We start from the raw sequence: 13371 nt of genomic DNA, 5'->3' as shown, positions 1-13371 counted from the left end.
CAGGACTTGGGGCTCTCTTCTTTTCATTTAACAACTAACAATAGTGAAAGGAGAACCATCTTTCTGTGCAACATGAATATAATTATGTCAGGCTAATGCAAATATTATATTATGTGTCTGGTTTTCATTATCATCAAGAGAATAAAGTTCTATGGGTTGCTGCTCTAGCAAGATGGAAAGTTAGTCAAAGTACCGTTTAAGATTCATTGCCCATTTGCTTAGTGTTTTGTTTTTTCTTTGCTTGTAATTCCGGGTTTTGGTAATGCGTTTCCCATATTTAGGCTGGTCGTGTCCTACCAAGTAAGTACTACAGATTACAGACCAGGCCAGTGCCAGGAAAATTTCGTTGAACATCTTGGCTTCACATGTCTACCCTAAACACCTTTGCTTCGCAGAGTCAATATTTCGTTGATTGCCTATAGTTCGGATATTCTACTCTGGGCGGTAATATCATGTCGGACAAAATAATTCAGGTGGGATTGCAATACACAAGAAAGAAGTATTGTAAATCCCGTTTACTTTAGGAATTCTTTGGGGCACAGAAATTTATTTTTTTAATCGGCATGCAGGACAAAATTGCTTTGGGAAAAGCCTTTGATACTTGTGCAAAACAAGGAGAAAAAAAAAAGGGAAAACATATGAATATTGTTGCATTAAGGAAAAGCTTTTCGGGTAACATTTGCCCAGAGTGCAAGCAAAAAACAGTAAAAGAAAAAGGCATGCCATATTATATTTCTTACACACCTTCTATGTATACAGACATATAGCTGTGTTTGTCACCAACACATATGGTACTTCGCCAAAATAGAGAAACATATTCAAAACAAGCCTTCAAGTGATGAGTAATACTGCGCCCTCTAATCGGTACTTCGAAGTGATGAGGGCAGCACTAAGAGGGGAATGGAATGACATCAAAAGAGTTTATAACTTACTACCATGTAATAATATAGATATCGAAGATGATAACAGCAACATCCTACTTAATCCTCTTACAGGGGATACGATTCTTCACATGTGTGCTCAATGCGCCCAAACTGATGATATGGAACAGATGTTGAGAATCATACCGGCGGCAAAAAGGTTATTGGCGGTGTCTAATAAGAAGGGGAACACAGTATTACATGAGGCAGCCAGGACGGGGATTGTGAAGATGGCTATGCTAATCTTAGAGAAAGAATTAGATGGTGGAGGAGATCAACTGCTGGTGTCAGTTCCAAACTTAAACGGTGAGACACCTATATACTGGGCAGCAATGTACGGACATAAAGATAAGTTGTTATTCCTAAATACAACTGCTAGTAGCAGAGGAATCACAAGCACATCCAGATCTACATCAATGGTTGCCCCATTAACAATAAGGACCAGTGATCACTCAACAATTCTTCACGCTGCTGTTCTTGTGGAATCTTATGGTAACAAACAATATTCACTCTGCAATCGCCTTGTTTAGAATACTTGAGACCTGTTTTTTTTTTCTGTTCTTTCTAATTTAACAAATCTTTTGTTTATCTATAAAAACAAATAATCCAACAATTCTTTTCGTTAGAAATGATTTAAGAATACTTTTGTGACCTATAGTCTACTAATTTGTAGCCTGAACCTGTAAGCATCGATAGCAGTTTGTTAATTTGCAGGATACATTCCAAATGATGTCGGACTTCTTAAAGGAATAGATGCAAAATAAGTCTTCATTTAACTCAGATTGGTTGTATTTTTAACTTTTATTTTGACTTAATGAAAACTCAGATGTAGCAATGGAGATCTTGGAGATTTATCCTGACCTTGCTTCAAATATAAATGATGATGGCGCAACGGCTTCACATATTTTAGCGCTCTCACCTTCTTCTTTCAAGAGTGGAACCAATTACTTCCAACAATACCTTGGGGCCACACCATTTGTTTTCATCCAAATAGCTGCAGCTATTGTATATTCATGTAAGTCCCATTTATTTCCCCAAATATGACTCATATCTAACCGCCTCTTTCTTTTAATTCCCTCACTTATTTCAGATATCCCAATCGAGAGTTATGAGACACATAATGCAGCTACTCAAAGAACAGTACTACAACCAAATTCTTCGTTTATGAGAAAATTCAAGCATTATTTCAGAGGGCTATGTAAAGGTAGAAATTTGGATATCGTAAATTTGCTCTTTTACGAATCTTTAAATCTTTTTTATTCACTAAAAACTCACAACATGCATGAGCACAATCGTGTATGCATGCACCCAAATCTCCAGCGATGGATATTGTGTATTTGATTATTCACTACATCCTGAGCTAATGCAGGTTTACCAGTCCTCAAAATCGTCTACAATACAAAACTGAAACACAATTATGCTATACAACTCCTCAGGAAGTTACTTGAAAAAGATTATGGTCAATGGACGATGAGTAATTTTGGCCCTGAAATCCTCCATGGATGGGATTACAAGTATGGTAACCTCGAAAACCAACATCCAACAATAACCACAAGGGTTACAACTTACAAAGTTCGAGAGAGGCCCATTATCTTGGCAACTAAGTTGGGTATTATAGAGATGCTTAAAGAAATAATTGATGTATATCCGGAATCAATTGAGATGACCGATGAAGAAGCTGGAAGAAATTTGTTGCACTTAGCGGCGGAATACAGACATGCATCCATAATAGAATTCTTGAAGTCATCATCAACTATTTCAAAAAGGAACTTGGACATGTTGGTCGTCGGGATCGATAGAGATGGTAACACCCCACTTCATGCTGCTGCAAAGCTTGGAAAACATAAACCGTGGCACATTCGTGGAGCGGCACAGTGGATGCAGTGGGAGTGTGTTTGGTTTGAGGTATGTTAACATCTAATGATGCATATATATAGATATGCACACATGAATACACGTACAATAATCATTAATAATTCTTGGGTCATATACATATGCAGCGCCTCAAACGTATGCTTCCACCAAATATGGTGAAAATGAAGAATTCTAAGAACCAATATGCTTACCAAGTATTCACCGAAACTCATACAGATCTCAGAGAACAAGGTGAGAGATGGTTAAAAGAAGCGTCAAATAATTATATGTTGTTATCCGCTTTATTAGCAACTATGATGTTTGCATCCGCGTTCGCTGTACCTGGGGGAAATAACTCAACGTCAGGTCGTCCAATCCTACTCAAGAACCAAGATTTTGGACTATTTATTCATTTCGTTGCTTATGGGTTGTTCTTTTGTATTATATCTTTGGGTCTATTTCTCACCATCCATGCTGCTCCCTTTAACGAAAACGATTTCTTTTTGCGATTGCCTTTAAGGTCCGTCTTTGCTGTAACTGCTTTGTTCAATTCATTTATTTTCACTGCTTTGTCATTCTTCCAAGCTTACATGCTTATTACTGGATGGACAGGCCCTGTAGTCTGGCTTAACTTTGACATGGCAATAGGTTTAGTGGGGCTTTTCTTTTCTGCTGATTTGTACGTGGATATTGTCGGGTGCTTTATCCGTTATTTGATCGACATTCTTTTCATTTAGCAACCAACAATGTTGAAGGGAGAACCATTTTTCTGCAGTTTAACCGGAATAATGTCCGCAGGCTACTATCTCATATTCTATGTAGGGTTTTCATCAAGAAAATAAAGCTCCATGGGTCGCCCTATAGCAAGATGGAAATTAGTCAAAGTGACGCTGATAATCTTGCTAAAAAGGGCTTAATAAGGTGTATTTTCCATTTGTTTTGAGTTTTGCTTTGTTTTTTCTTTGATATCATGAGTTTTGCTTGTAATTCCTTGTTTTCTGATACTGTTTTTATTTTATTTATTTTTGCCCATGGTATTCTCAATCATGAATCCGTATGTGTCACTGGTTTTTCTAAGCAGACCATCCAGTACAAAGCTAGATCAAACATAAAATTACTCATTTTAGTGGAAGATGATTGATATTAATTCCGAATACAAAGAATTTACAAAAACATAGAGTTAATTAAAAGATAAACATAAAATTAAGAACAGATATGAAATCCCCGAATTAATATGTACTGGACCATTGATTGTAAAGTCAGCTCTGGACCATTGATTGTAAAGTCAGCTCTGGACCATTGATTGTATCGTACCACCATGTGGCCTGAGTCGTGCTGCATATGCTCGAACAAGATCATACAATAGACAGAGCTAGAAGACACGACTTACCCAAAAGGCCAGACGAGCAGACCAACAATAGATCCGAGAAGTGAGAGAAGTGCGAAAATAAGGCTTAACAGAAATCCGAGAGTGATAGGATTGTATATGATGGATAAGGATTGGGTAGGGTAGTTGCTAGAGATTTCGTATATATCAGAATAATGTAATGAAATGGGACATGAATGCAAAATCTGTTGTTCCTTTTGTCTGTATTATCTTCTTGCCTGATCTTTGGGAGCGTGTTTGTGGATATCAAAGATACGATTCACCACGTGGACTAAAGAGAAGACCCGCGTCATTCAACGGAATCCTGCCGAAAGATCTTGCACTGCTCCCCAAAAATCCTCGTGACTTGTCAAATCAAGTCAGGGACATCATTATTAAGTGACTGGCGAAATGAAAAACCATGTGCGAGATATCATATTAAGGCGAGGTAACTCACTTGAAGAGTCTAAGTTGCGAAGGATCAATTAGAGTGCTCGGCAAGATACCATCCACGAAGTAAAGGTTGGCGAAATAAGGTCACTTGGATGAAAAGATAATTGACGAAGTAAATAAATTATGGAGAAAGAAAAGAGACAGTTGTCCCGACAAACATCCAAAGTTGTCAGCGAAAGAAAGGGGAAAACTTTATGGAAAATGATATGGGCGAAGTATAAAGCATCTTCACGAGATCCAGGCGAAGAAAAATGAGTTGTACACCATTAGGGTTGATTGGTCTATAAATAAGGGTCCTTGGGCAATGTAAGAGGGCTCGGATTCTTTGGGGAGGAGAGAGCTTTGCTTTAAGTGAGAGATTAGGTTTCCTTGTACTCAAGAACTTGTATCTTTCATTACTTGGAGCGGTTAATCAATAAAGAATTTCTTATCCAAAACCTTTATCATGTCTTAGATCTGTTTCTTTTCTTACTTGGGTGTGCTACTGGATTTCCAGTAGTTACATTTTGACGTCCAGAAACAGGGACTTAGATCGGGGATTCATCCTCATCTAAAAGTTTGATAAAGGTTAAAATTGTTTTAAAATTGTAGAAGTTAGAGATTTTGGCGAATTAGGGTTTTATAGATCTTAAACGGTTCATCCGAAGTTAAGACTAGAAATCCAGGAGAGAGATTAATCCTTGAGTATTGCATCGGAAGATTGAAGGCAAGAAAATAGTCGGAAGAGATCTAACTAAGGATCAGTTGATGGCCAGAACACCAGATCGAGCGAGGCACTTGATAGCGACGAGAAGAAGCAAACGTTTGGAAGCAAAGAAATGAGGAAGAATGGAAAGGGAAGAAACATCGATTGCAGGGGAAAGACAAGGCGTGAACCAACGAAGGAATAATCAGACCGATGAAGATGACTTTAGGGAAGGCTCGGTACACACTTCTGACACGAACACCGCTGTAGAGGAGGAAATGACCCATAAAGAGTTGGAAGAAAACATCGATGAGGAACACATGACGCTGGAGAAGCTAAGGGAGACACTTCTCCTTGAACGGGAACGAGACAAGGATCTAGCGGAGGATCATGCTCGATTGATGAGTCAAAACGCTATGTTGGCACTACAAAATCGGCACTTAACGAGGAAACAGCGGCAAACGCCATGGACTTGGAAGGAAACACGATATCGTCAGGAGAAGAAGAGACACGACAGAGGAGGTACGCCCGCGAGGACGACGGAGGAGAGCGACGAAGGAGACAACGAAGAGAAAGCAGTGAAGAAAGAAATCTGAGAAGGACGTTGGAGGAAACGAGACGGGAAGATCAAAGACTAAGGTATGAGGAAGAAAGGAGAAACGAGGATGAAATACAACACGATGTAAACCGGAGACACGAGGAAGCAATCAGACGTGGGGAGGGAATGTTTAGCGTGATGAGAGGAAACCATCATGAAGGAAATGGAGGAAACCTGAACCAAGAGGTCCTGAATGAGCTACGAGATATGAGGACGCTGGTAAAAAATTCGCGAAGAGGTGGCAGGGTACAGCTGGCAGAGGCGATAGAGGATGGAGATAAATCTCCATTCACCTACGAGATAATGTATGCGGACAATCCGGAGAAGTGCGTGCTACCGACATTTTCAAGCATATTCAGTGGATCGGAAAGTGTTGTGCATCACTTGAAATAATATACTTTATCATTGATGCATTGGGGACGAAACGAAGCGGTACTCTGTAAGTATTTCCCAGCGAGCTTGACCGGCGAAGCATTGGCATGGTTCGATGGGCTACCAGAAAGGTCGATTTCGTCATTCAAAGACCTGCAGAGAATATTCCTAACAACGTACATAAGTAACAACTTGCTGAGGCCAGGAATCGAGACCTTGTTCAACCTAAGGCGAAGACCAACGGAAAGTTTGCGAGGACTAGTGACGAGATGGAAGACAGTGTGTAGCGAACTCGCGGGACGAGTTGACGAGAAATTTTTTATCCTAGCCTTCGTAAACGCCTTATTCCCGACCGACCTGTTGTACACCCAAATATTCATAACCCGGAACTCCTTGACAATGAATGAATTAAGGGAGTACCAAGAGGAATATATAGTGTTAGAAGAGAAGCAGAGGCAAGTCAGCGAAGTAACACCAATTCCAGCAAAGGAAGGAAATTCAAGGTTATTACCAAGAACAATACGTGTCGTGGAGGATGATACGAAATATGAGAAAGGGGAACCTTCAACCCCAGTTCCGGCGAAATTTGTAGATGTGTCAAGCGGAGATCAGGAGTGTATCGATCAACATAGGTATGAGGATTCAAGACGAAGGAATTATGAGCCACGAAGACATAGCACAGGATATCAGCACAGAAGCAATCAATGACCTAGGTTTGGAGAGAGAAAACAAAATGCACCGGCCTTTGAGGATATAAAACTTTCAAGACTCAATACCACTGTGGAGAAGATGAGAAGCGTTAGTACTGACAGAAGATATTCTGCCCCCACCAAATCTGGGAAGAGAACCACCTTCGAGTACTAGGAGTCATGAATTTTGCATGTATCATCGGTTTCATGGACATCATACAAATAACTGTCGAAACATCCGAAGGATTATACTTCGTTTAGTGGAACATGGGAAGGTCGCTCATTTTCTGGAGGGATATGTACAACCGCCCCCAACCCCACCTCGTGACAATCAACAGGTGTACCGAATCGAAATAGATCGAGGAACTCACAAACGGAATTTTAATTCGATAATACATTCAGCCAAGAGCATTCAAAATTTTCATGATAATATACTCAAAAGAGTGCATAAGAGGGACTTCGAAGGGAATGAGATATTCAGTGTGGCGAAGAATTAGCCACTAGAAGAGTGGCAAAAGAGGGAGATACCATTCTCATCAAAGGACGTACCAGAGGAAGGAGCTTCGCACACAGAGCCATTGGTCATAACCTTAAATTTCGGGAAATACTCAAAGTGGGAGGATGACGAAGTCAAGAAAGAAAAAATTTGGGAAATAGACAAAATCCTGGTGGATACATGGAGCTCGTTTGATATTATCTTTTATCATGCATTTAAAACCATGGGGTACAAGGATTCAGACCTTGTACCATCGACATATAATATATATGGGTTCAATGTGGTTGCATCAAAGCCGAAGGGAGAATTAGTCGTAAAGATTTTCGCGGGCGAGTTGGAAACAAAGGTTACCGTTCGTGTGATAGATATAAACTCACCTTATAACACTCTCATAGGTCGGTCATGGACACATGGGATAAAAGGGGTTGCATCTACATATCATCATACCATATGGCTTCCCATGCCAAGCGCAATAGGCGAGATCAAGGGAGATCTGAAGGATGCACGAGATTGTATCGAAAAGGATCTCCACAACTATGATAAAAAACTGAGGAGGAAGATAAAACAAAAAAGGAGGGTATACGAAGCAAAAAGAGCAGAACAACTGATGGTGTTCACCATTGGGATAAGCGCGAAGAAGATTACAACGCAGAAAAGCGTGGAGGAGGCAGACAAGATGACAATAGTGAATGAGATGGATCGCGAGAAAACTCCGGAAAAGGAAGGCCAAGTTGAGATAAAGAAAAGTGGAAAAACGAAGTAGGGAAAAATATGAAGGGACCGAAGTAGTGAGAAGCGAGAAAGAAATCCCCAGTGCCAAGGAAAAACGAACCCCGCAAGGCGGAGCAAAGGCAAACAACTCCAAGCGCAAGAAGGTATCAATACAAGAGGCTAAGAAAAGTGTTGAATTGCCCGGTCATTTCGGTAAGGAAGATGAGGAATGCGACGAAGACAAGGAGATGGAGAAATTGAAGGAGGAACTCTACCAAGAAATACGAAGGAAGGAAGACTTGGTAAGAGAACGAATAAGGATAGAAAGGAAAAAAGAGAAGCTCTTGATTAAGAACAATCACCTAAAAAGAAAACAAACAGAATATAACACCCAAAGGGTAGAAAATGCTTTGGGAAAGAAATTGGCAACTGAAGGACGTCATGAGTATTGGCGAGATAGAAAGGGGCGAGGGGAACAAAATGAACGAGAAGATCTGAAAAGAGCAATAAAAAGTAGCAGGAGAGAGTTCAGGGAAAAGGAATATCGTATGCAACAATTGATGATGACAAGGAGAAAAGGCGCAACGAGAAATGACCTAGTGACGTGGAGAAAGTCTGGAACGCGGGAAGAACTAGAAATGATGAACAAATGTGCGAGAAGTGATCCATGTAAACCAGAAACAACATCAATATTTTCGTTGAAACAAAGGGAAAATGAAAGCTTGCGAAGTATTGTGGCAAGGTGGGATACGCTTTGCAAAGAACTAAGGGGAAGGCTATCAGAAGAAGATTTAGTACGATCGTTCATTTATGCACTGTCAGCCAGACACCCCTTATTTTCAACATTGTTCAAGATCAGGAACGAGGTGAAGATGAAGGAGTTGAAAAGGTACCAGTCCGAGCACATCCTCCTAGAAGAAGAACGCTGATATCAAGGAAGAATCATAGAAACGAGAAAATGTACTTGTGAACTTATCATTTGGCAATGTATAAGATTTACTAAATAATAGCATTAAAATTTTGAAGTTTAATGAACCGACTCAAAGATACGAATTTGCATAAGACATTTGAAACAAAATAAACCCCAACACAGGCAAGTAAGACCTCAGATTAGGAGGCTAATAAGATCCACGAAATAAATGGTTTCTAGGGAAACTTAAACCCTTCCATAGGAAGGCTGAGAATCCACGGCATGCACCCTAGTTCGCATGCAAGTGCAAGAGGAAAGACCTACCGCATGTCGTGAACAACTCTCAGAAAGGAATCTAGGGGCAATGATAAGACATATCCACTGAGGGTCCCTTTTATGATGGCCTTCGGTAAGGGGTGCAGAGTATGACCAAGGCGCCGACGTATTAAGTTGATCTGCGGGTTCCTGGGACGTCTGGAGCGTTACGGCCATGTCCGTATGACAAGTCTTGGCTACAAAGCACTCGATCCCAAAGAAACCTCACTTAGGGTGTGACTTGGTAACCCCAAGCCATATCGGCAAAGGGGATAAGAAATCAAGAAAACAACTGGACATATGGATTCCAGGCATGATTTCTCCTCCTGTTCCAATCAATGACTTATTCAGATTTTATCAGAATGTTGAAGAACTTATACTTCCTGAAACTAATATATGAAATGATGACTTGATCCATAAACTCTTTGATAGTAGCATTGTTCAGAAAATTCTAAGTATCATTCTTGATACTTCAAAAGAAGACAAAATGCTTTGGATGCCAGCTAGAGATGGTAAGTTTTCTGTGAAGAGTACATACAAGCATCTTACCTTGACCACTTCAGTTGTTCAGGTTAATGGCAGAAATATTGAAAACAAATTCTGGGGATTATTATAGAAAACAAATACTGCTCACAGAATTAAACTGTTTGCCTGAAAGGGTATCAGAGACCTGTATAACACCAGATATAAGTTATCCACTTATAATGAGCACATTGATCCTCATTGTGTTATCTGTGGAGGGGGGAAGAAATAATAGAACACCTATTATTTGAATGTGACTATGCCAAGAAGATCTGGAGGCTTTTAAGTATGAATATTGACACAGTTCACAATACTCATCATTATGTGTCAAAGTGGGTAGAAAGCTGGTTTCTGGATGACAACATATATAGAGATAAAACTAAGCTTCTTACACTGATGATAACTACTTGGGTTATTTGGAAGGATAGGTGTGATGCAGTTTTTCAGGGATTATCTCTCAACCCTGTTAGCTCCATGCATAAAATAACTTATCATATGCATTCTCATTTCCATGAACCTCTAAGAAATAACATTACTCTGAATATCAGCATGATCTCTCAATGGAAACCACCCTTACATGATATTCTTAAGCTCAATGTTGATGCCTCATTCTGTCATACTACTAAAACACTTGGAACTGGTGTTGTTTTGCGCACAGGTATAAGAAGCCGCGAAGGAGTCAAAGGAAGCTTCTCAAATGGAGTTCTGAGTCCATAAGCTGGGGAATGCATGGCCATACGTGAAGCTTTAACTTGGGCAAAGGATAGGAGGCTTTTGAAGATTCACATAGAGGCTGATGCACATCTAGTTATCCAGTCTATTACATATGATGTTCTTCTCATACAATGGGAGAATAGAAACATCTTAAGAGAAATAAAACATCTAAGTTTAAATTTTCAGCAATGCACTTTTTCTTATGTTAGTAGAAAAGATAATCGGGTTGCAGATGCAGTTGCTAAATCGGTTAGAAGCACTGCTATAGACATCAACCTCTCTAATAATTTCCCCTCTGAATTTTGTAGTATCTTAGCAAGAGACAATCACTCTTAGATCAGTTAATACAAGCATTTTCTTTATAAAAAAAAAACTGAATGTCGTAATAACTGGATGAGAGGAGACCAACATGCATGTTAGGGTTAACCTCCTTGAAGGGGCAATCATGGGGAATATAAATGGATGGAACCCTCCAGATTAGGGAGCTGCGTGACAAAAAAAAACAGCAATGTCATGGGGCTAACATTCATGGGAATGGTTAGGGCTGTCACATTGTAGCGAAATGGGGTTCATAACAAGTGTTAAGATGAGGTAGATGGATTATTATTCGAAAGAATAATAAGCGCCTGACACTTCGTCGAATTAAGATCCTTCAAAAAGGATGAGGCACCATAAGATCTTAACTAGGAGGCGCAATAAGTCCTCGTAGAGCAATAAGTAACAAAATTTTACCTAAGACAATTCGAGTTAACGGACCCAGCGAGGAAGACAATTAGAGAAACAAGTAAGGGACCCGACGAGGAAGGTAAACCATAAAGCAATAAAGGCAAAACTACCGAGATCAGCTAATAAAAAATGATAATCTGACTGGTATGACTCTTTCTTGGTCAGCTAATGCTTAACAAGAACAAGAGGTAAGTATATTTTGTGTTCTTCTTTAGCATTATCTTCGCAAGACTCAACATTTTCAAGTATATACTTGACACATAAGAGGCAAGCAAAATAAGGACAATAGCATTATTTACAATGACACAATGGAGGCATGAAGAAAAGGCAATTACATTATTTACAAAGAGAATATCCTCCCCCCCAAGCTTGGGAGCGCCCAGTCGAAATAAAGTTAGAAAAGGTTCCAACATTAGTCTTCTTCCTCGTCATCACCACCCGATTCTTGGGAACATTGGAGAAGACCAGTCCCGACATTGCTAGCTTTCTGAATTAAAGGGGTCTTGCCTTCAGAGTCATTAACTTGGAGATCTTCGTCCGTTTCTGTTTTCCTCATCAGTAGAAATTGGCTCATTTGCGGCAGGTTCATCATCGTAAAATACTTCGAGAACCAGAGGTATGCGAGGAATGTCGCGAGAATCACAAAACTCATTAGACAGTTTGACCTTGTCATCTTGAGCATTTTTACGAATTAGTGAGATCCTCGTTCAAATATCGAACGTCGTCTTGAAGAGTAGAAATATTCTCGTAGATATTGTCTTTCTCGCGAGACAGAAGAGAGACCTCCTCCTTAATCCCTTTCTCAGACCCTAAAGAAGCAGAGGAAGGTACGAACCAAAGGGGAGAATGGGCACGTTACTTTTGAAAGAACTAAGGCAACATTAAAGCAATTCAAGAAATAGAACCTACCACGAAGCTCACTTATCTACTTCTCCAAGTTGGACGAGTTCCTTCTCTCATCTGCGAGTTGTCCCCTCAGTTGGGAGACTTGAACACTAGACTTCTCTAGTAGTTCGCGGGACGTGCGAAGTTCCACGAGATGAGCCACGTCCCGCACTAGTAAAAAAATGATGTTCGGTGACAGTTAAAAATTGTTACTGTATTATTTCTGTAACATTTTTAGTTTTTTTTGCGGTGTTACTAAAGCCCCTGTTACGGAAAGTTTATAAAACATGTTACAGAATGACTATTGAAAAATGACTCATAAATTCTAAAATTGTCATTGTTAGTAGTTTTTGGTAACATTTTATTCAATATGTGTTATTGAATAATTGCTCCAGTAACTGTTTTTCATAAAACTGTTGCTATTATTTGAGTAACCGTAACAATTTTTATGGAAACTGTCATCAAAAATAGTCCAAAGGTAAAAAATTGAAATTGTCATAAAAAATAGTGCAAAGGTAAAATTGTATAGTGAAACTACCATCACCTCCACCACTAGCGCCGCCACCATCTCCACCACCAGCACCACCGCAACCATCACCACCATACCTGCGACCATTCTACAACCACAAGTTGGGCTTTTTGAGCATGAAATATAAATTCTATAAAATTACTCTTCACAAGATTCGACTTTGAGACCTATTACACCTAACTATAACTATTGAACCACTGTTCCATGCTTTGTTTTTGGTTAATTTTTATCCATATAAAATAATTATTCTCATTAAACAATAAACTATCGACCTCCACCACAACCTTCGTTACCACCAACTTCGTTGTCACCGCCTAACTACAACACATTTATTATTTTTATTATATTTAAATTTCTATTAAACCTTAGATAACCATCCATGAGTCATGGCTAGATCTAGTGCATCAAATCAAATCAACAAGTAAATTGTGACATGTCGGTCTAGTGCTAGGTAATATTTTTGAAATGGATTTTCAGATAACTAGTTATGTAGATAAATAATAAAAATTATTTTATATAAATGTCACTATAAGGTCAACATGGTGACATTTTAAATCTGTTACAGTAACATAGGTATATCATAACAGTTGGTTTAAATATGTCACGATAATGTCAACTACGGTGAC

General features: G+C 39.4%; 1 protein-coding gene across 2 annotated transcripts; it reads left to right on the top strand.

Moving 5' to 3' along the window:
* The first annotated feature begins 800 nt into the window (after window positions 1-800).
* On the top strand, window positions 801-3653 carry LOC113337596. Of its 2 annotated transcripts, XM_026583247.1 has the most exons (6): window positions 801-1412; window positions 1747-1935; window positions 2011-2124; window positions 2290-2825; window positions 2921-3294; window positions 3387-3517. In XM_026583247.1, the coding sequence occupies exons 1-6, from the start codon at window positions 839-841 to the stop codon at window positions 3403-3405; spliced, it is 1806 nt and encodes a 601-aa protein (XP_026439032.1). In that variant the 5' UTR covers window positions 801-838; the 3' UTR covers window positions 3406-3517. The 2 variants fall into 2 exon arrangements, with proteins under 2 accessions (XP_026439032.1, XP_026439029.1); XM_026583244.1 differs by having other exon boundaries at window positions 2921-3653.
* The last annotated feature ends 9718 nt before the right edge of the window (window positions 3654-13371 follow it).

The sequence above is a fragment of the Papaver somniferum genome, chromosome 1, assembly GCF_003573695.1.
Source record: "Papaver somniferum cultivar HN1 chromosome 1, ASM357369v1, whole genome shotgun sequence".
NCBI classification, from domain to species: domain Eukaryota; kingdom Viridiplantae; phylum Streptophyta; class Magnoliopsida; order Ranunculales; family Papaveraceae; genus Papaver; species Papaver somniferum.
This window is presented reverse-complemented; position numbering and strand designations above follow the sequence as displayed.